The 20,196-nt window shown below is 42.5% G+C and overlaps 1 protein-coding gene across 2 annotated transcripts in view; it reads right to left on the bottom strand.

The window, feature by feature from the left end:
* PTPN11 (protein tyrosine phosphatase non-receptor type 11) overlaps positions 1–19,384 on the bottom strand; it is a 76,205-nt gene extending 56,821 nt beyond the window's left edge. The window contains exons 1-2 of one of the 2 annotated variants that reach the window (XM_034639676.1): positions 19,152–19,384; positions 858–980 (exon numbers count right to left, since the gene is read on the bottom strand). In XM_034639676.1, the coding sequence (XP_034495567.1) occupies positions 858–980; positions 19,152–19,165 (137 nt within the window). In that variant the 5' untranslated portion in view covers positions 19,166–19,384. The remainder of the gene's footprint in view (positions 1–857; positions 981–19,151) is intronic. The other variant, XM_034639677.1, reaches the window with a different exon arrangement.
* Positions 19,385–20,196: the final 812 nt, after the last annotated feature.

Here is a 20,196-nt window from a genome sequence, read left to right as displayed (position 1 = left end):
GGTATGATCAATATCCTGTTACATGTCTCTGAGCAAGTGTGACAGAATTTTTCTAGAAACTGACTTTCTCTTATGTACTATTCCCTTTACTCTAGATTATTCCAGGAGCTATAACTACCACTTTATGAATTTGCTTTTATTATTACTATTTTTAAGTAGGGAAGTAAGTAAATCATGTAGGCCATTAAAAGGAATAATTAGCTCTATATGTACCAACAGAGAACTCAAGAACTTTAAAAAGGAAGTTGCAGAATAATAGATATAAGACCATGCATGTGAATTCTAAAAACACACAGACCAACTTTATATTGTTCACAATACCAAGACAGTACAAGTATAAAAACACATTCAGGAAGGATATATGCCAACCTCTCGATGGTGGTTTCCTCTGGGGAAAGAGGGAGGGGAATGGGACTGGGCAGGGGAACAAACGGGACCACAACTTCCTCAGTGATGTTAATTTCTTGAAAAAGAAAAGAGATCCGAAGAAACTCTTAAAAAGCATTTTTCCCATCAAAGAATCAACAGAAGGAAAAGGAAAAATGCAGGCAACCAGGTTCAGGATGAGTGGAACCAGGATCAGGCAGTGCGTGGCTTAAGGACTTGCAACACTCTGTCCACCTCACCCTCAGGGGTCTCTCAGGGGAGAAGAAATGCCCACCATGATGCCCCTTCTGCCGCATTCTCACGCGCCCTCTCAGGAGGCCACACCTGAGCCCCACAAATGGGCTTGACTTGCATCTGACACGTGGGCCAGGCCTTCAAACTCTCATTGAGGGTAGCAAGTTGTCCTGGGGGGGGGTTAACATTTCCCTCCTGAAAAACCCCCGCAGGGTTCTCTTTTTCTTCCAACTTACCTGACGGAAAGGGTGAAGTCTCCAGGGTTACTTTTACTGGGCCTTGCCAAAAAACTGCCATCAACTCCTCTTGTCAACAGCAGGTTTTCTGCCTCCACGCCAGTGATGTTTGGGTGAAACCATCTTGAATGAGAGAAAAATAGAGAAAGCAATGAAGACCAAAAGACTCCATCAGCACTACTTTCCACACCATCACAGCTAAAATGTCATGAGTAGAGTGGCTAATAAAAATATAAAATGGGACCTTCCCTTCCTCTTCCCCCTCTTCTCCTTGGTCACTGTCCCCTCGACTTCCTCTTGGTAGGAGCCTGGGATCCTGCTAGCGCAGTCGGTAGGGCCCAGGGCATGGTCAGTGGGACTGGGGCTGGGGGTATGGGTATTAAGCCGAGCCCAAAGTCCAGAAAGATAGTCCATGTGGTCAGGAGATTTAACACATGGAGCAGAATTAAACAAGTAAGGAAAGAAACTAGTGAATAAATAAACATATTAAGGATAATGAGAGCCAGGTTTCTCACTATTGGAGAAGGGATACAAATATGGAAAGGGAGAAAACCAGAATAAACCAGATTAGAAGCGGAGGTAATGTAAACTCTAGTTTTTAATACACATATAGAGATAGCTATAGAAACACAGATGTATGGTTCTGTGTACGTCTACGTGCATTTGTGCGTGCATATACATACGTATCTTCCTAGCCCTCTTCTAAAACAGCCAGGAAGCAATGACACCCCAATAGCCATCAGCAAAACCAGCATCGTTTTCATGGTTTCTAAATACCATTCTCCAACAAAAAGAACTGGGTTCCTTGGAGAAAGAGCTGATTCCAGGTCTGGGGCGCTAAAAGTAAGATGAGCTTGGAACACCTTACTGTACCACAGTACTCTGCTCGGGGTGGGGGGGGCCTGCTTCTCCCTCTCCCTCTGCCGCTCCCCCTGCTAGTGCTCTCGAGCTCTCTCTCTCAGATAAAAAACTAAAATCTGAGGGGCGCCTGGGTGGCACAGCGGTTAAGCGTCTGCCTTCGGCTCAGGGCGTGATCCCAGTGTTCTGGGATCGAGCCCCACATCAGGCTCCTCTGCTATGAGCCTGCTTCTTCCTCTCCCACTCCCCCTGCTTCTGTTCCCTCTCTCTCTGGCTGTCTCTATCTCTGTCAAATAAATAAATAAATAAAAATCTTTAAAAAAAACTAAAATCTGAAAAAAAAACAAAACATAGGGACAAAGGGAAAGCTCTTTGCAGTAGAATCACAAAGAATGATTAATAAATATAGGAGGAATAGCAGAACTAGAAAATTATAAATAGAAAAAGAAAAAATTAAAAATAGAAAAAATTAGAAATAGAAATAGAAAAAAAAAATCACTACTAGTAGTTCAGGCAAGAAAAATCACAGGACATTAAAACTGGTGGTGGGGGCGCCCAGGGGGCTCAGACGGTTGAGTGACTGCCTTCGGCTCAGGTCATGATTCTGGAGTCCCAGGATTAAGTCCCGTATCAGGCTCCCTGCTCAGTGGGGAGTATGCTTCTCCCTCTGACCCTCCCCCTTCTTGTGCGCTCTCTCTCTCTCTCACTCTCTCTCACATAAATAAATAAAATCTTTAAAAAAACAAACTGGTGGGTGGACATTTCAGGAAGGACGGGTATTTACGGCAACTCAAAGTACCTCCCCACAAAACGCTTATTAATTACTTGTTAACTAACAAATAAAAAATACTCAGGAACTTCACAGTGGAGAACTTGACAGATACTAACGTAACCAGATTAAACTGGCATCATGTGCCTCCTGACATCACGCACTGAGAAGAACACGTGCTGTTTCTGTGATATTCCTGCCAAAAATGCATTACCTAATCTAATTATGAGGAACATCAGAAAAACCCCAAGTGCATGACATTCTACTAACTAACTGGTACATACTCTTCAAAAATGTCAAAACTGTGAAGGGGGAGGGGACATCCAAAGAACTTTCCAGATTGCAGGCCAGAGACAGGACACAAGTAATACACTGCATGGTTCTTTCTGGACTGTATCATTGACCAGGGGGAGGTAGGAATTTGATGATCATACCATTATAATGTAAATTTCCTGATTTCGACAGGTGCACTCTAATTACGTCTGTGTCTCTGTTTTTACGAAATACACACTGAAGTATTTTAGAGTACCAAGACATCATATCTGGAACTTACTCAAATGGTTCAGAATGAAGTTATACATACAATGTGTATATATATGGGGGAGGGCAAATGTGGTACAATGCTGGTTGCTAAATCTGGGTTAAAAGTAAACAGAAGTAGGGGCGCCTGGGTGGCTCAGTCATTAAGCGTCTGCCTTCGGCTCAGGGTGTGATCCCAGGGTACTGGGATCGAGCCCCGCATCAGGCTCCCTGCTCTGCTGGGAACCTGCTTCTTCCTCTCTCACTCCCCCTGCTTGTGTTTCCTCTCTCTCTGGCTGTCTCTCTCTGTCAAATAAATAAATAAAATCTTTTAAAAAAATAAAATAAAATAAAAATAAAAGTAAACAGAAGTTGTCTGTATTATTCTTACAACATTTGTATAAATTTGAAATTATTTCAAAACAAAAAGTTTTTAAAAACACACAAATAACGAAGTCTACCATGAATGCCATCTACTTCAGAGGATTCCTTTCTAGTTCCCAGAAAGATTTCCTTCATGGATTCCAAAAGTCACCAATATTTGTGGTAAAAAGAAATTTCTGAAGTCAAATTATCTGGGGCCTTTATAGGCTAATTCAATACTCCATGGAACATACACCAATTATTAAATGTAGAGTCCTAATACTGATAATCAAATGAACTTTCAAGACTTCTCAAATATTGGCCCAATTAAAGTGTGTTACAACAGTGAAGAAGAGAAAATGCGAGGGTGAAAAGCTGTCATAAATCATGCATTAAGGACATGGAAAGCTCTGCAGCCTTGTGGTTAGAGCTCTGATCACAGAGACCCAGGTGCACATCTGAGCTCTACAACTCACTAGCTCAGCAACCTGGGCAAGTTCTTTCCACCTCAGACTCATCATCCTCAAAAAGGCAATGACTGATCTTTTTTTTTTTTTTTTTTGCAATGATAATTCTTATGTTCCTTTAAAGAATAAACTGAGAATCCATACAGTAAACTGTCAGTCAGCAATTAAAGTAACAAAGTACTGGGGGCGCCTCAATGGCTCAGTCAGTTGAGCGATGGACTCCTGGTTTTGGGTCATGATCTTGAGGCCATGGGATCGAGCCCCATATTGGGCTCCATGTGTCTGCTTGAGAGATTCTCTCTCTCCCTCCCCATCTTCCCCTCCCTTCACTCGTGTTTTTTCTCTCTCTCTCTCTAATAAATACATAAATAAAATCTTTTTAAAAAGTAATGAAGTACTGATATATGCTACAATTTGGATGAACCTCAAAAATATTATGCTAATGGAAAGAAACCAGACACAGGAGGCCACATGTTGTATGATTCCATTAATGTGAAATGTCCTGAATACGCAAATCCATAGAGACAGATGGGCTAGTGATTTCACTTCGCTGTTAACTCTTCTGTAAAAAGGACATAGTAACAAATGCATGTGTGCAAACACGGAATCCTCTCATCTACACCCCAATTTTTTTCACTAACTACAACTTGAAGATCCTTCTACCAAAGTATATTCTTTTTAATGGCTACACAATATTCCATCGTATGAATATACCCCCAAGAATTCAATTCCCATTATAGGACATTTATATTATGCCTGGGTTTTGTTATTACAAATAATGCAGCACAGGAGCACCTGGGTGGCTCAGTCGGTTAAGCGACTGACTCTTGGTTTTGGCTCAGGTCATGATCTCAGGGTTGTACGACTGAGCCCCATCTTGCGCTCTGCGCTCAGTGGGGAGTCTAATTGAGATTCTCTCTCTCCCTCTCCCTAGCCCCCAGCGCTCTCTGTGGGCTGGGCAGTAGGCAGGCAGGGCGGGGCGGGGGGGGGGGGAGCTGGCAGGACATGGTGCAGGCAGGTTCCACCACTCCTCAATATCCCTCCAAAATAGTAGGGCTGCATCACTGCTCACTCTCTGTAAAGCATGGTCTGCACCCAGCAGGGCGGGGGTGGGGGGAGATGACTGCTGTTTATAATGTTGAATTTCTGCAAAATAAACTGCATTTGCAAATCCAAAAAAAAAAAAAAAATACAGCAGAAGACATCCTTTACAAGCATCATTATACACTTTCTCAAGTACATCCATAAATTAAATTTTCAGAAAATTGCTTTGGCAAGAGTTTGCCTTTCACTTTGACAAATCTCCCCAGCTGCACTCAAAAGAAGGTACAAGTTTCCATTCCCATAAATTGAGTGTGAAAGCCCATTTTCTCTCACTTTTGCCAATACTGCATATATTACCAATTTTTTTCATCTTTGTCTATCTGATTCATGAAAAAAAGTACCATTCTAGTTTGCATTTCTGTGTGACACTAAGCACTTTTTCATGTTTTCAAAGCCCCTTTTCTTCCTCTTCTGTGAGATGTCAGTTTGTCATTGTTCGTTTTCTCTTGCATTTTTTCCTTCTTTTTTTATTTATTTTCTTTTTTAAGATTTTATTTATTTATTTGACAGAGATAGAGACAGCCAGCGAGAGAGGGAACAGAAGCAGGGGGAGTGGGAGAGGAAGAAGCAGGCTCATAGCGGAGGAGCCTGATGTGGGGCTCGAACCCATAAGGCCGGGATCACGCCCTGAGCCGAAGGCAGATGCTTAACCGCTGTGCCACCCAGGCACCCCTGCATTTTTTTTCTTCTTACTGATTTATAGGAGCTCTTGATATAACCAGAAAATGATCCTTTGTTATACATGTGGCAAATATTCATCTTAGCTTTTTGCACTTTTCACTGTTTGTGGTACTCTTTTTCCACAGAAATTCATCTTGGCATGGTTAAATTAATCAGATTTTTCCTTTATGATTTCTGAGTTTCTCACTATGCTTAGAAAAACTTAACTCATAGCACTGTTTTGAGACAGAAACAAATTAATAAACATAAAATGCTTAGCACAGAACCAGTCCTTAGAGTTTCACCTTTGGAACTAGGAATTTAGTTTTTAGTCAGAATAAAATACTTTTTAGAATAAAGGCACAGATTTTCACAGGACCCTGCAAGATGTGGCCCCAACCTGATTCTCTCTCTTTTTTTAAGATTTATTTATGAGAGAGAAAGAGAGTGCGCATGCAGGGAGGAGGGACAGAGGGAGAGTGAGAGAGAGAATCTTAAGCAGAGTCCCTACTGAGCACATAGCCACAATCCCAAGATCATGATCTGAGCCAAAATCAAGAGTCAGATGCTTAACCCACTGAGTCACCCATGCACCCCCCCCCCAAGTCTGACTCTCTTATCCTGGTGACTTCTCTGTTTTCCTCAAATATGCCCCATGTGGCCTTTGCACAGGCTTTTCTTCCAGAAGCTCCCATCTCGCCTTTTCACAGCACCCTGAGCGAGAGCAACGAGAGCAGTGTAAGTACAATCGCACATTCCTCCAACCACCAGGTTAAAAACTGGACTGGCAGCTCCCAAGGGAGAGAACCTGCCTGCTACGGTAGCAACGTGTACCTCCAGCTCCACGCAAAGGGGCCAACACATGATTCCTTAAATATTTGTGGCTAGAAGGGAAGGACAAAAGCAGCCATTGGGAGAGTGTGGGGATGCCTGTCACTGCTCTTCCGCATTCACAGCTCCCCACTGACACAGGTCATAGGTGGTGTCACAACAGGCTGTCAGGAGACCTAAGTGTCAGCTGGTAAAGGCTTGGACCTGACCCACCAGCTCTTTAAAAAAAAAAAAAAATCATTTCTAGTACATAGTCGATTTTTATCCGATTTGTAGTGCTAAGGTGGTTATCCTCCCTTATCTGTATGCTACTGCAATTTTAATAAGAACTTCCAAACTTCCTGGGTGGCTCAGTCGGTTGAGTGTCTGCCTTCAGCTCAGGTCATGATCTCAGGGTCTTGGGATGGAGCCCATATTGGGCTCCCTGCTCAGCAGGGAGTTTGCTCCTCCCTCTTCCTCTGCCCCCCCCCCAGCCGTGCTGTGGGCGCACACAACCTCTCTCTCTCACACAAATAAATAAATAAAATCTTAATAAAAAAAAAAAAGAATTTCCTATGCATAGGTCCAGGACACCTGTGCAAAAGGCAAAAACCTGTCCCAAAGCCTCCCCATGGGTTTGAAACACTAAAATTTGATATTTTAACTAAGTTAATACCAGCAGGGAAAGAACTCTTGGTCTATTCCTCTTTGTCTCTGTTACCACTCTGGTACCTTTACAGCACTTCACCCAGATTTTTCTGTGCCCCTCACCTGTAAATGTGCAGGTATTCATAACCATGGTAATAAATACATATTAAAAAACAAACGGGATGCCTGGGTGGCTCAGTAGGTTAAGCGTTTGACTCCCAATTTCATCGCAGGGTCCTGAGATTGAGCCCCACATTGGGCTCTGGGCGTGGAGCCTGCTTAAGATGCTCTGTCCCTCTCTCTCTGCCCTCCCCGACCTTGCACTCTCTCTGAGAACAAACAAAAAAACAAAAGAGGTGCTCACGGTTCTTTCTACAGGACAAGCTAAATAAAGTACACCACACTGTGTAGCCCCATAAGCAGACCCCACTTAAAAGCAATGAAATTTTATATTTAATCCAGACCTTAGAGGAAAAGAACCAAAGTCATAAACATCTCTATAAAGTTTGGCAACCATTCTACCAGGGTTGTGGTAGATAGAATGTAAACTCTTTAGTTTTAAGCTTTAATTTATGAGTCAGAAGAAAATATAATTTTCTATTAAGTGTATTCTTAAAAAATTACACCTATATTCTGGATTTGTTTTTCCCTTCAACAAAGCCAATAAGCATATGTATTTGAAAGAAATACATGTACTTGCATTTACCAATATGAGTTGCATTTTTTTAAACATTAAGTAAGCCCAGACATCATAACATGAAAAAATGTAAAATACTAAATTTTTCCTTCCCTTCCTAATTATTTGGATTGAAAAAGGTTAGGATAAGGCACAGTTTTATGTCTTTGTATCTTGCAATTTAATTTGGAAAGAAATATATCAAAGTGTGTAAAAAAAATATTTCTGTACCTGTTTTTAAAAAGCTACTCCTGTATAAAGCTGAAGTATAACTTTAAATGTTCCTGTTACACAATTAGCAAGCATCGAAGTAAAGATTGGATATGGCAACAATCATCAATGGATGCTTATCTGGGGGAAATTTTGGCGGGGAGCAGGATACCTGCATGGTCATACACTGTATCTTCATCAATCACTGATTAGTTACAAGGGAGAAAATACGGGGTGCCTGGGTAGCTCCATCAGTTAAGCGTCTGCCTTCAGCTCAGGTCATGATCCCAGGGTCCTGGGATCGGGTCCTGCATCACAAGGTCCTGGGATCAAGTCCCGCATCAGGCTCCTTGCTCTGCCTGCCACTCCCCCTGCTTGTGCGCTTGTCTCTCTCTGACAAATAAATAAATAAAATCTTTTAAAAGGGGGGGAGAAAATATTATACAAAGGAGAAAGTGGAAAAACCCTTAACCAGGTAGTCATTGACGATTAACGTCATCAGTGGACATCACGTACCTCCAGATACAATACCCCAAGAAGGACACGGTATCACCTACCTAGTACTCCAGCTGAAATCTAATAATAATGAAACACTAGACAAATCCAAAATGAGAAATATTCTATTTTAAAAGGGGGAGGGGGAGATGTATTTTTCCTAAAAATTACTAGCATAAAAGACAAAGGTTGTAGAAGTTTCCAGATTAAAGAGATCTAACAACTAAATACAATTGGATCCTGTAGTAGAGGAGGGAAAAAATGGTATAAAGGACATGACTGGGTCAACCAGCACAGCTGGAATAAAGCAGGTTAGATAAAAAGATTGTTATTGATGGTAAAATTACTACAGTTAAAAATTTTAAAAGATAGGGGAACCCGGTGGCTCAGTCGGTTAAGTGGCTAGCTGCCTTCGGCTCAGGTCATGATCCCAGGGTACTGGGATCGAGCCCTCTGCTGAGCAGAGAGCCTGCTTCTCCCTCTCCCTCTGCCCACCTGTGCTCTCTCTTTCTCTCTCTCTCTCTCTCTCTCTGTCAAATAAATAAATAAAAACCTTTAAAAAAAAGATAGCTTTATTCTTAGAAAATATACACTGAAGTAAATGTTTGGAGAAAAAAATTATAAAATATTATATATGTGTATTTAAACACACACACAGAATGTAAAACAAATGGGATAGAAAGTTAACAGTAGTGAGTCTGCGTAAATGGTATTCTATCCATATGCGTATTCTTTGCACTATTCTGATTCTTATAACTTTTCTCAAAGTTTGAAACAAATCCTAAGTAAAAGATAAAAATTATTTTAAAATTTTCTGAAAAATCCATTTGCTCAAGTCACCAGCATGATTTCCATCATCAGTAAGTTATCCATCCATACCCCTGAAGCTGGCTGTCCTAGGTAGGTACCAAAAAGAGATGACAGGGAGAAGACAGAGATGAGAACTCACATGGAGAGAGAGTATGGGGACAGAAAGAAGACAGATTTATGGTTTTACTACCAATAATATTATATATTTAAATAAGAACTTATAAATTATGAAACAAAGAAGATTTCTCCATGTTTATTACAAACGCCTTTTTTCAACAATTGTGAACCAGTTTTGAGAGCAAGGACAAAATAATGTAGTATTGGCTATCATACTTTACAGCAGGTTAAAATTACTGCAAATTTACTGAATGCCATGTGCCAATGTAACCATTACATTACTATTACTATTTACTTCTAAAAGTTTCTAAAGCAGGATCTAAACCCACAGTTGTCTTATTGTAACCACGTGTTCTCATCTTTGCATGTTTCACAGAAATAATGCTTACATAGAGTATCCTGCTGATGCTGAGGGTGCAAAAGACATTATAAACTGACTTCCACTGCCGAAGGTGTACGCAAACACCACCCCACCCGTCAGGCAGACTGGCAACAGGAGACAAGGCCAATGGTGGTCTCTTTACCCCTTTATTAAATAAACTCTATTCAACTTACAATTATACCTATCATGTTATTAAGAATGAACAGAGGAGGGTGATGTTTACAAGGGAAATAGTAACCAGCATTTAGCACAAAGACCGGACAGAGCAAGGGCTTAATAAACACTGGCTATCACCTTTGCTGTCATTATTATTACTGGTGGAAGACAGCAGGAAAGATTCTTCTCATGCATAATTATGTCAGTATCACACAGGCCATTCTGACATCTGTATCATTTATGTTACACTGACTTTTAATAAACTTAACTTCAGCGTTCAGGGGCTGTCCCTACATTATTTCAAATAGCATATAATTATAAATTAAAAGTTCTAGTCCATAACCTATCTACTTGAGCTTTGATTTATTTTAAACTCTTTTTCCTTAGCTATTTTTTCAAATAGCACTGGTAATCACCAAAAACTTTTTCCCACTTACATTTAATATTTGTGTTCAATCACTGACAATTCTATGCTGTGCAGCATGCTTATCACTAATAAAGAGAAGTGGGAGTTCACTCAATCCCTCAGATCTTAGTGAGGACAAAGACAAACAGTAGAATTAACAGAATTAATATTACGGGGCTGGCCTCAAGGATTTCAAACGATCGTAATATTAGGTACTGAGGCCACACATCTCGAAGCCTGGTCCCATCTCCCACCTGGTGTGAGTGTAAACAGTAGAGGTTAGTCTAACAACAACAACAAAAAAAAGTTAACATAAATGCATTTGCATTACCTGAAAAGATGGGAAAAGGCAAATCAGTATAACTCCATTTGAGTTTATCAACAAAGTGATTAATACCATTGGGTCCACACAGTATTAGATGAGAAGAAACAGATAAATTTCCAGTCCTCCCATGTATATAGTAGGCATCTGGTGAATGGCTGTTGACTGAATGAATTTGGGGGGTGGATAAAAAAACAGGTAGGATAAGACATCAGGAAGAGGGAAGTAGAGAAAAAGTCACATGGGGAAGGGAGAGAGAAGGAAAAGTGTCCCCCGTTTGCTCATTCTAACACCTGCAAACCTGCCGGCTCCTGACAACCCCTTCTAACTGGCCATCTTCCGATGTTATTATTTAGTAAGAAAGGGTCTCAGATCACACACGGCCTAGGCAGCTACTACCCACCTCTTCACAAGAGCTGAAAGTGTGTTTGTGCGCGCACGCACACATACGAACCACCACCACTTGTGAAAAAGAGCCACAAATCAATGTCTAAAACAAAATGCATAAAACACAGGAGCCTGAGTGAGCTTGAAGAAACAAAAGACCAGGGGAGTTTACAAACCCAAACAGTTTGCTGGGAATTCACACCAGAAATCTAGATAACCACCCACCTCCCCACCCCCACCCCTCCCTGTCATCGAACACAGATTCTGCACAGGCTTAGCTCTCTGAGGCTAGGAACTTATTATGTCAAGTGAGTCTTTAAAAAAAAAAAAAATGCTGATGAACCAAAAAGAAAATACAATGATGCTGAATATTTTGTTTTATCTAAGCACCCTCTTCCCCCAGTGGTGTGGGGAAACAGTCAAGCAGGCCGATAATTTCAGGAACTTATTCTTATTCAAGGCTGCCATGCTAAGAGAATTTAAACTAGGGATCCAAAGTCTAATTTTGGTTTCTTGCCTAAATATAAAGTGACACTGGGTATATCTTTCTTACCAGCTGCTCCAAAAAAAATCATTATCTTTGTCCTTGGGGAGAAAGTTTATAGTTTGGTACTTTCTGCAGATTATAAGAATATTCCTCTTTTCTAATTAAATTTTAATATCCTATAGGAAAAGAATAAGTCATGAAGAAAGGGCAGTTGATAGGGACAAGCAGTCTAAGTAACTGAAGCTAGAAAAAAGTGGTTAAGGCAGCTTTTCCATGGTAGCAAATAGTTGTCTTTATGATATCTTCTCATGGAGTTTCGGTGGTCAGCATCATGGCTCTGATGACAAGGCAATAAAAGCAAACTGCCTCCGAAACTCCTTCCACAAACGGCTTCTACGTTAGTTCAAAGCCTCTCTCTCGCTTGTCTGCTCTCCCCGAGTCCACTCGTGTCTCCTACAATCCTTCCTTCACAGTAGCCAGAGAGATATTTTTAAACTGACCAGCTCATGCCACTCCCCTGATCACATCCTTCTATGGCTTTTAGGCTGCTCTTAAAATACAATCCAAACTCCTCTCCATGGTCCACATGACCCTTGAAGACATCACAAGTTCCTGTGTGGTCCAGTCCCCACCCACCTCCCCAGTGTCCCCCACGTGCTCCCTTCTGCTCTTGAAGTGCCCCAAGAACTTCCCCACCTCAGCATTTCCACACCTCCTGTTTCCCAACACCTGAACACCCAGGGCCTAGCACAGAGCCTGGCACATACTAATCCCACAATAAATAGTTCTTGAGTGCGTGGATCAATGTTTCATTAGAATGATTCCATGAGATGATAAAGACTTGGACCTAGAATCCATTATCTCTTTATATTTTTTTAAAAGATTTTATTTATTTATTTGTCAGAGAGAGAGCGCGTGTGAGAGCACAAGCAGGTGGAGAGGCAGGCAGAGGGAGAAGCAGGCTCTCCACTGAGCAAGGAGCCCAATGCGGGACTCGATCCCAGGGTCCTGGGATCATGACCTGAGCTGAAGGCAGACACTTAACCAACTGAGCCACCTAGGCATCCCACAGACTGTATTATGTTTACAAGGAAATATGGCATGTCTGTATATATGTATGTGTGTACAGACAGATACATACAATGTGTATATATATGTATATATCAGTATACATGTACATATGTATTCTAAACAGAATATCCTATCCTGATAAACTTCTATTTCAGTTTGGTACTATCTTTATCAAACTCTGATGTAGCACACAAGTCTGTCTCCCTCTTTGAATTCAATGCTCCTTGCAACCATGAATAGTATCTTCCACATTCCAACGTTGTCAAGGACCACAGCGCATGTAAGTCTGCAAAATGCACACAACCCTCCAAAACTCAGTAGTGAACTGAGCTCCAATTTAGGGAGTCTGAATCCAGTTCCGGGTCTTAGAGCCTTGGCTGTAGTCTACAACTCCCACAGAGCCTGAGTATTTGCCTTGCGTTAAAGGTAAGGCAGTATCTGCCTAGCCTTAGAAACGTCAGCATTGGATGGCAAGTGCCGTCTGTTTCCCAAAGGGAAAGAGGAATAAGGACAGTATCCTATTGTTCTATAGCTGCTAACAAGTACACGAAGGCCCACCAGTAACAATCACAAACATGAGTTGGTTCTGCTTTTTCTGGATCTTGTGTGCTTTCCAACAGTCTCTGCGCTGACCATGGGCAAGAAGGGTAAGTAATCTTAGCAGTGGCCCCTGCATTTGAGCACTTCCAGCCAAAACTCTGAGCTTACATCGGGACACAACATTAATGAAGACATCCCAGTCGCAACTGGAAAGGCACAGGCCTGTTATTTTTCAGCAAGGCAGGTTTATTTACTTCCACAGGAGATAAACCAACATGGCCACCAGGGAGAGCCTGGGACAAAATGTACTTGACCTGCAATAGATAAACCAAGAGCCTGGAGTCTGAGAACAAGCTAAATCTTCTGCTCTTCTCAGCTCAAGTCATTGTACATCATCTTTCAGAAGAACAAAAGCAAAGGTAGGGAGGGGCGCCATGGCTGGCTCAGTCGGTTAAGCATCTGCCTTCGGCTCGAATCATGATCCCAGGGTCCTGAGATCGACCCCCACATCGGACTCCCTGCTCGGCGGGGCGTCTGCTTCTCCCTCTCCCTCTGCTGCTCCCCCTGCTTGTCCTCTCTCTCCTTGTCAAATACATAAATAAACAATCTTTAAAAAAAAAAAAAAAGCAGATGTAAAGGACCTGCCATATGCTGAAAGAGGGCTCAAAGAATACAGGGAGTTTTGTCAGCTGAACAAGGCAGAGTGGTACACACAAGCAACCTCAAAATCTAAATTCAGTACTACCACCGCTAAATCACCTGTGAGGGAGGGGTCATTTCATTGTTCATGGCCTTCATTTCCCTACTTATGATGCTGAGAAATATCAGTACAGTGAATATACTGACATTTTAATTACTGAACGCATACAAAATCTAAATCCTAAACACACCAAAAAGAATTATTTTGATAACTAAGCAAAACGAAACTGAGAATAATATTGGTCACTCAGGAGTCAACTCCTATGCTCACCTCCTCAGACAGATCATTCCTAAACTCATCAAACTAACATTATTGCCACTTGTTTTGGGGTTTTTTTCTCCTGGCAGTTATACTACCTGAAATTGCAATCTTCATTCATAGGTTTTTCTTTTCTTTCTCTCAACCGAAAGAATAGCATCTTTCCCAATCTCACTGCTTTGTCCTGCCTGGTTCAATAACTGTTTGATTGAATTAATACCGAAGTTAAAAATAATTTGAAAAAGAAAAAGACTAACACTGATCTCAAGCCTTATAATAAAACTACAATAATCAAAACCATGTGGTGTTGGCATATGGACAGATAAACAGATCAATAAAACAGAATGGAGTCCAGAAACAGACCCACATATAAATGGACAACAGATTTTCTACAAAGGTGCAAGTTCAAAAGAGACAGTCTCTTCAACAAACAGTGTTAAAATTGGATATCTATATGCAAAAAAATACACATGTACATGTGCACATACACATATATAACTCCACACATCACCATATACAAAAATTAACTCAAAACCTTTGAGAAAACATTTCAGATCTTGGGTTAAGCAAAGAATCTTTAGCACGATCCATTTTAAAAAAAAATTGAGGGGCACCCCGCGGGCTCAGTCAATGGGGCACGCGACTCTTGATCTCTGGATACTAAGTTCGAGCTCTATGTTGGGTGTAGAGATTAAAAATAAAATCTTAATTAATTAGTTAATTAATTAAAAATAAAAACTGATAAACTGGACTTCATCAAAATTAAAAACCTCTGTTCTTCAAAGAGACTGTTAAAAAAGATGAAAAGACAATGGGGCTCAGTCGGTTAAGCATCCAACTCTTGGTTTCAGCTCAGGTCATGATCTCAAGGTCCTGGGATCCAGCCCTGTGTCAGGCAGGCTCTGCACTCGGAGGGGAGTCTGGGGACATCTGCTTGAGGATTCTCTTCCTCTCCCTCTGCCTCTCCCCCCACTCATACTTGTGTGCGCACATGTGTGCTTTCCCTCTCTCTCTCAAATAAATAAATACATAAATATTAAAAAAAAAAAGAGGGGCACCTGGGTGGCTCAGTCAGTTAAGCATCTGTCTGGCTTTTTTTCTTTTTGTTTTTTTTAAGATTTTATTTATTTTTTCGACAGAGATAGACAGCTAGCAAGAGAGGGAACACAAGCAGGGGGAGTGGGAGAGGAAGAAGCAGGCTCAAAGCAGAGGAGCCTGATGTGGGGCTCGATCCCATAAAGCCAGGATCACGCCCTAAGCCGAAGGCAGACGCTTAACCGCTGTGCCACCCAGGTGCCCCAAGTGTCTGTCTGCTTTTGGCTCAGGTCAGGACTTCATGGTCCTGGGACTGAGCCCCAAGTCCTGCTTCCAGCTCAGGATGGAGTCTGCTTCTCCCTCTCCCTCTGCAAACCCCCCCAACTGTGTGCACGCGTGCGCTCTCTCTCTCTCAAATAAATAAATGAAATCTTTAAAAAAAAAAAAAAGAGAGAGAGCAAGACGAAAGACAAGCCACAAAGAGAAAATTTTGCAATTCTGATAAAGGACTTGTTTCCAGAATAAAGAACTCTTTTTTTGTTTGTTTATTTTTTGAGAGAGAGAGAGAACACAGAGGGAGATGGAGAAGCGGTCTCCCTGCTAAGCAGGCAGCCCGACCTGAGACTTGATCCCAGGACCCTGAGATCATGACCTGAGCTGAAGGCAGATGCTTAACTGACTGAGCCACCCAGGAGTCCCTGGAATAAAGAATTCTCAATAAAAAAAAAATAACTAAATAAAAATGGGGGAAAATATTTGATCAAGTAAACATGTCACCAAGAAAATATACAGATGGCAAAAGAGCACATGAAAAGATGATCAACATCATTAGTCACCAAGGAAAAGATGAATTAAAACTACAATGAGGGGGTGCCTGGGTGGTTCAGTCAGTTAAGCATCTGCCTTCGGCTCAGGTCATGATCTCAGGGTCCTGGCATCCAGTCCCAAGTCAGGCTTCCTGCTCAGTGGGGAGTCTGCCTCTCCCTCTGCCCCTCCCCCATTGCTCATGCACTCATGCACGCATGCGCTCTCTCTCTCAAATAAATAAAATTCAAAATCTTAAATGAAATACCATGACACACCCACTAAAATGGCTAAAATTTAAAAATTGACCATACCAAGTGTTGGCAAAGATGTGGAGTAACGAGAACTCTTACATGCTACTAGTGGGAATGTAAATGGTATAACCACTTCGGAAAACCGTCTGGCAATTTCTGAAAAAGTTAAATATACATTGACCGTATGATCCAGTCATTCCCCCAGAGGTATTTTAGTAAATACCTCTTGCGCACAAACATTCACAGCAGCTTTGTTTGTGAGAGCCAAACTCCAGAACATCCCAAATGTTCCCATCAACAGGTGGATGGATAACAAACAGTAGTACATCCATACAATGGAACATTACCAGCAATACAAAGAAATGAACTTTTTGATAAATACTACAACATGATGAATCTCAATATAATTATGCTGAGGATAAGAAACCAGACATAAAATTCCATTTATATAAAATTCTAAGAATTGCAAACTAAGGTGTAGTGACAGAAAGCAGAACAGTGGTCATCTGACAAGGAAAGGATTAAAAAAGACACAAGGAAACATCATGAGGGATGATGGATATGTTCATTATCTTGACTATGACGATGGTTTCGCAAGTATATGCATGTGTCAAAACATCAAATTGTACATCTAAATATATGCAATCTATTGTGTGCCATTTATGCCTCAATAAAGCTGGTTAAAAATAATAAAACAGACCTGTCATCTGAAAATATAATAAATAATTTCCAATTCTATGTGTTATGTTCTTAAACTGACTTTTTAGGTGGCATGTGTTTCTTTTCGATAATATAGGAGGCCCAGAAAAAGGAATGATCTTTGCCACTTGCAGCTCTGGCTCTACCCCCACTTCTCCCCTTCTACACTAACACGCTGGACAATGTAGGGTCTATTACCACCCGGCCCCTTCCCCATTCCCAACCCCCAGTCTTTTTGTCTCCTAAAGAAGCAGATCCTTACTTGTCTGGAAGAGCAGACACAAGGAACAAAAGGTTCAATGACTATTTGACAGATTAAAGAATAGACAACTGTTTTATTTAAAAGCTCCCTAAAGAATTAGAACATTTGAGGCTATACACTGCTCTGTTGAAATGCAGTTATATACTACCCAGATCTGTAAGCACTTGCCAACAGACCTGTCCAAATCACTACTTCCTAAGAGTTTTTGGTTTTCTTTTCTCTCCTTCTCTTCCTTTCTCGAATAAATAATGTGCAGGTGTATTTTGAGAAGACATTCCTAATATTTTGAAAATTCTCTCAACCCCAACAGCCTGAAAAAAAGTTTTTCAAGTGTCTATGACAGTGACCATAACAAGACAATAAAGGAAAAGACCAAACAATGGGTCTTATGTGTGAATTGTATATAAAGAGTGGCAACACAAAATAACAGGATCATTATCTGAAAACAATAGGTCACACTACAGTTCAACAACAAAATAAGGCTTACAAATGATTAACAATAGTCATAAAATAATAATAGCAACATGGTGATTAAACAGTGGGGATTCTGACTCTACCACTTATTGGTTGAGTGACTTCAGGCAAGTTGCCTAACTTCTGAAAATCAGTTTATTCATCTTTAGAACCAGGATAATAGCAAGAAGAAGAACAAGAGGGGCGGCCTGGGTGGCAAAGCGGTTAAGCATCTGCCTCCGGCTCAGGGCGTGATCCCGGCTTATGGGATCGAGCCCCACATCAGGCTCCTCTGCTATGAGCCTGCTTCTTCCTCTCCCACTACCCCTGCTTGTGTTCCCTCTCTCGCTGGCTGTCTCTATCTGTCAAATAAGTAAATAAAATCTTTAAAAAAAAAAAAAAAAAAAAAAAAAAAAAAAAAAAAAAAAAAAANAAGAAAGAACAAGAAGAATTCCTCTTCTCATAGGGTTATAGTGAGGATTAAACGTGTTTACGGGGCGCCTGGGTGGCACAGCGGTTAAGCGTCTGCCTTCGGCTCAGGGCGTGATCCCCACGTTATGGGATCGAGCCCCACATCAGGCTCCTCTGCTGAGAGCCTGCTTCTTCCTCTCCCACTCCCCCTGCTTGTGTTCCCTCTCTCGCTGGCTATCTCTATCTCTGTCGAATAAATAAATAAAATATTTTTTAAAAAAAAGTGTTTGGCTTACAGTAAGAGCTAAATAAACGTTAGCTATTAGAAGTAGTATTACCCTGAACTTCCAAGGGATCTCATTAACTCACTAGTCCTCCTTCTGACTCTTAGGTGCAAATCCTGTCATTTACTAGCATGAAACTTCTAACCCTCAGTTTCCACATCCGTAAAACGGGGGCGATTAATGTTACCTGACTTTCAAGGCTGTGGTTAAGGATTAACTAACTAGAGATACAGCTGCCTTCCCTCCCATCTCCCAAAGCGAAGACCGCGGAGGAAGGAAATACTTCTAATAGCAGCAGATACAGTCAGTTTTTCCATTTCTGGCACGTGAGAGGTGGGGGGGAAAGGAGGTGCAAAGAGCCACATAAAGGGGTCAAGTTCCTGAGTGAAGCCCCCAAACGCATGCGAGAGGCAGAGTGACCCAGAGCGGCTCGACCGTCGGGGGCCCGGCCCCGCGCAACTCCCTCCTTACCCCTCCCGCGTCCCGGGCCGAGGAGCCTCCCTAAGTGAGCAGGGTTATTTCGGAATCACCATGAGGCAATTCTCATGAGGCAATGGGTCAGGAATGCGGCGCCGAGCCGGGCCGCTGGCGTCCGCGGATCCCCGGGCGGCTCTACCTGCCCCCGTCCTGACGGGCATCCCCAGGGCTGCGGGAGCCGGAACTCAGGGAGGCAGGAAATGAATGGGGACCCGAGAGGTGGGGGCGCGGTGGCGCCGGGCCCCCGGTCCCGGGAGGACGAAAAGTTGGGAGGGAGCCTGTCCCCCGCGACCCCGGGCGGGAGTCCGAAGCCCGGCCGGGGCGCCCCCTCCCGGGCGGGGCTGATCGAACGCGGCGGGGGCCGGGCCGAGGCCCGGGCCCGGCCCTCGGGGCTCCTCACCTCCGCGATGTCATGTTCCTCCCGCCCTCCGGCTCCGCGACGGACCCGCTCCTTGCTTAGGCTCTACTGGGCCCGGTCACATCGGGCTGGCCCGAGGGAGGCCCGCTCGGGACCGGACAGGGGGGCAGAGCCAGCCGGCCGCGCGCAGACCCCCCTCCAGGCCTGGGGATTCCGGACACTGTGCAGCCGCCCCCTAAGCCCGGTTCGCTCCTCCTCCTCCCCCGCCTATCCCCGCCGGCGCCGCCGTGACGTCACTCCGCGCGACGCCCGCCGCCACTTCCTGCTCCCACTCCGCCCGAGACTGAGCGGCGGCTGTTAATGGCAGTTTAGTGTTTCCGTGGAGCCGCCACGACGCAGTTAGCAAAACACTCTCACCCTCCTTTAGACCTGGGCTGCAAGGCGCGCGCGCGGCGCCTTCACTGCTGTGTGCATCCCCATGAGCCGATCGCATTTACTCCCACCGTGTCAATTTCCATCTCGGCCCTGACTGCCAAATCTAATTTCATTCATTCCACAAATCGCCGCTCCACTTTTTAGCTGTGTAACCTAACAAAAGTTGCCGGGTGTCAGTTGTTGAGTCTCTGAGCTTCAGTGTTCTCCATTTCTTCGTTTCTGTAAAATGAAGATAGTAATTGAATTCTCTTCATAGGATTATTATGGGGATTAAATATGCAAAATACTTAAAACTAGGCCTGGTCTATTTAATAAGTACTTTGTAATTGTTACCTGGATTATCATGATAATTAAACATCTGTTGAATGTTTTCTTTCTAGTAGGCACTGTTTTAAACTATGGGAATACAAAAAAAAATTGTGAGGATACAGTAGTGAACTGAAGACAAAAATTCCTGCTAAAATAGTCAAGAAAATACTGTATTTCCATCTTTCTTTCTTTTCTCCATACCTCTTTATATTATCATTTTTTGAAGATTTTTATTTATTTATTTTAGAGAGAAAGAATCCCAAGTACACTCCTCATTGAGCCCATAGAGGGCCTCTATCCCACAAAGGTGAGATCATAACCTGAGCAGAAACAAAGAGCTGGA

Source organism: Ailuropoda melanoleuca, chromosome 12 (genome assembly GCF_002007445.2).
Source record: "Ailuropoda melanoleuca isolate Jingjing chromosome 12, ASM200744v2, whole genome shotgun sequence".
In the NCBI taxonomy this organism is placed as follows: domain Eukaryota; kingdom Metazoa; phylum Chordata; class Mammalia; order Carnivora; family Ursidae; genus Ailuropoda; species Ailuropoda melanoleuca.
The sequence above is the reverse complement of the archived record's forward strand: the minus strand, read 5'-3'. Positions and strand labels throughout refer to the sequence as shown.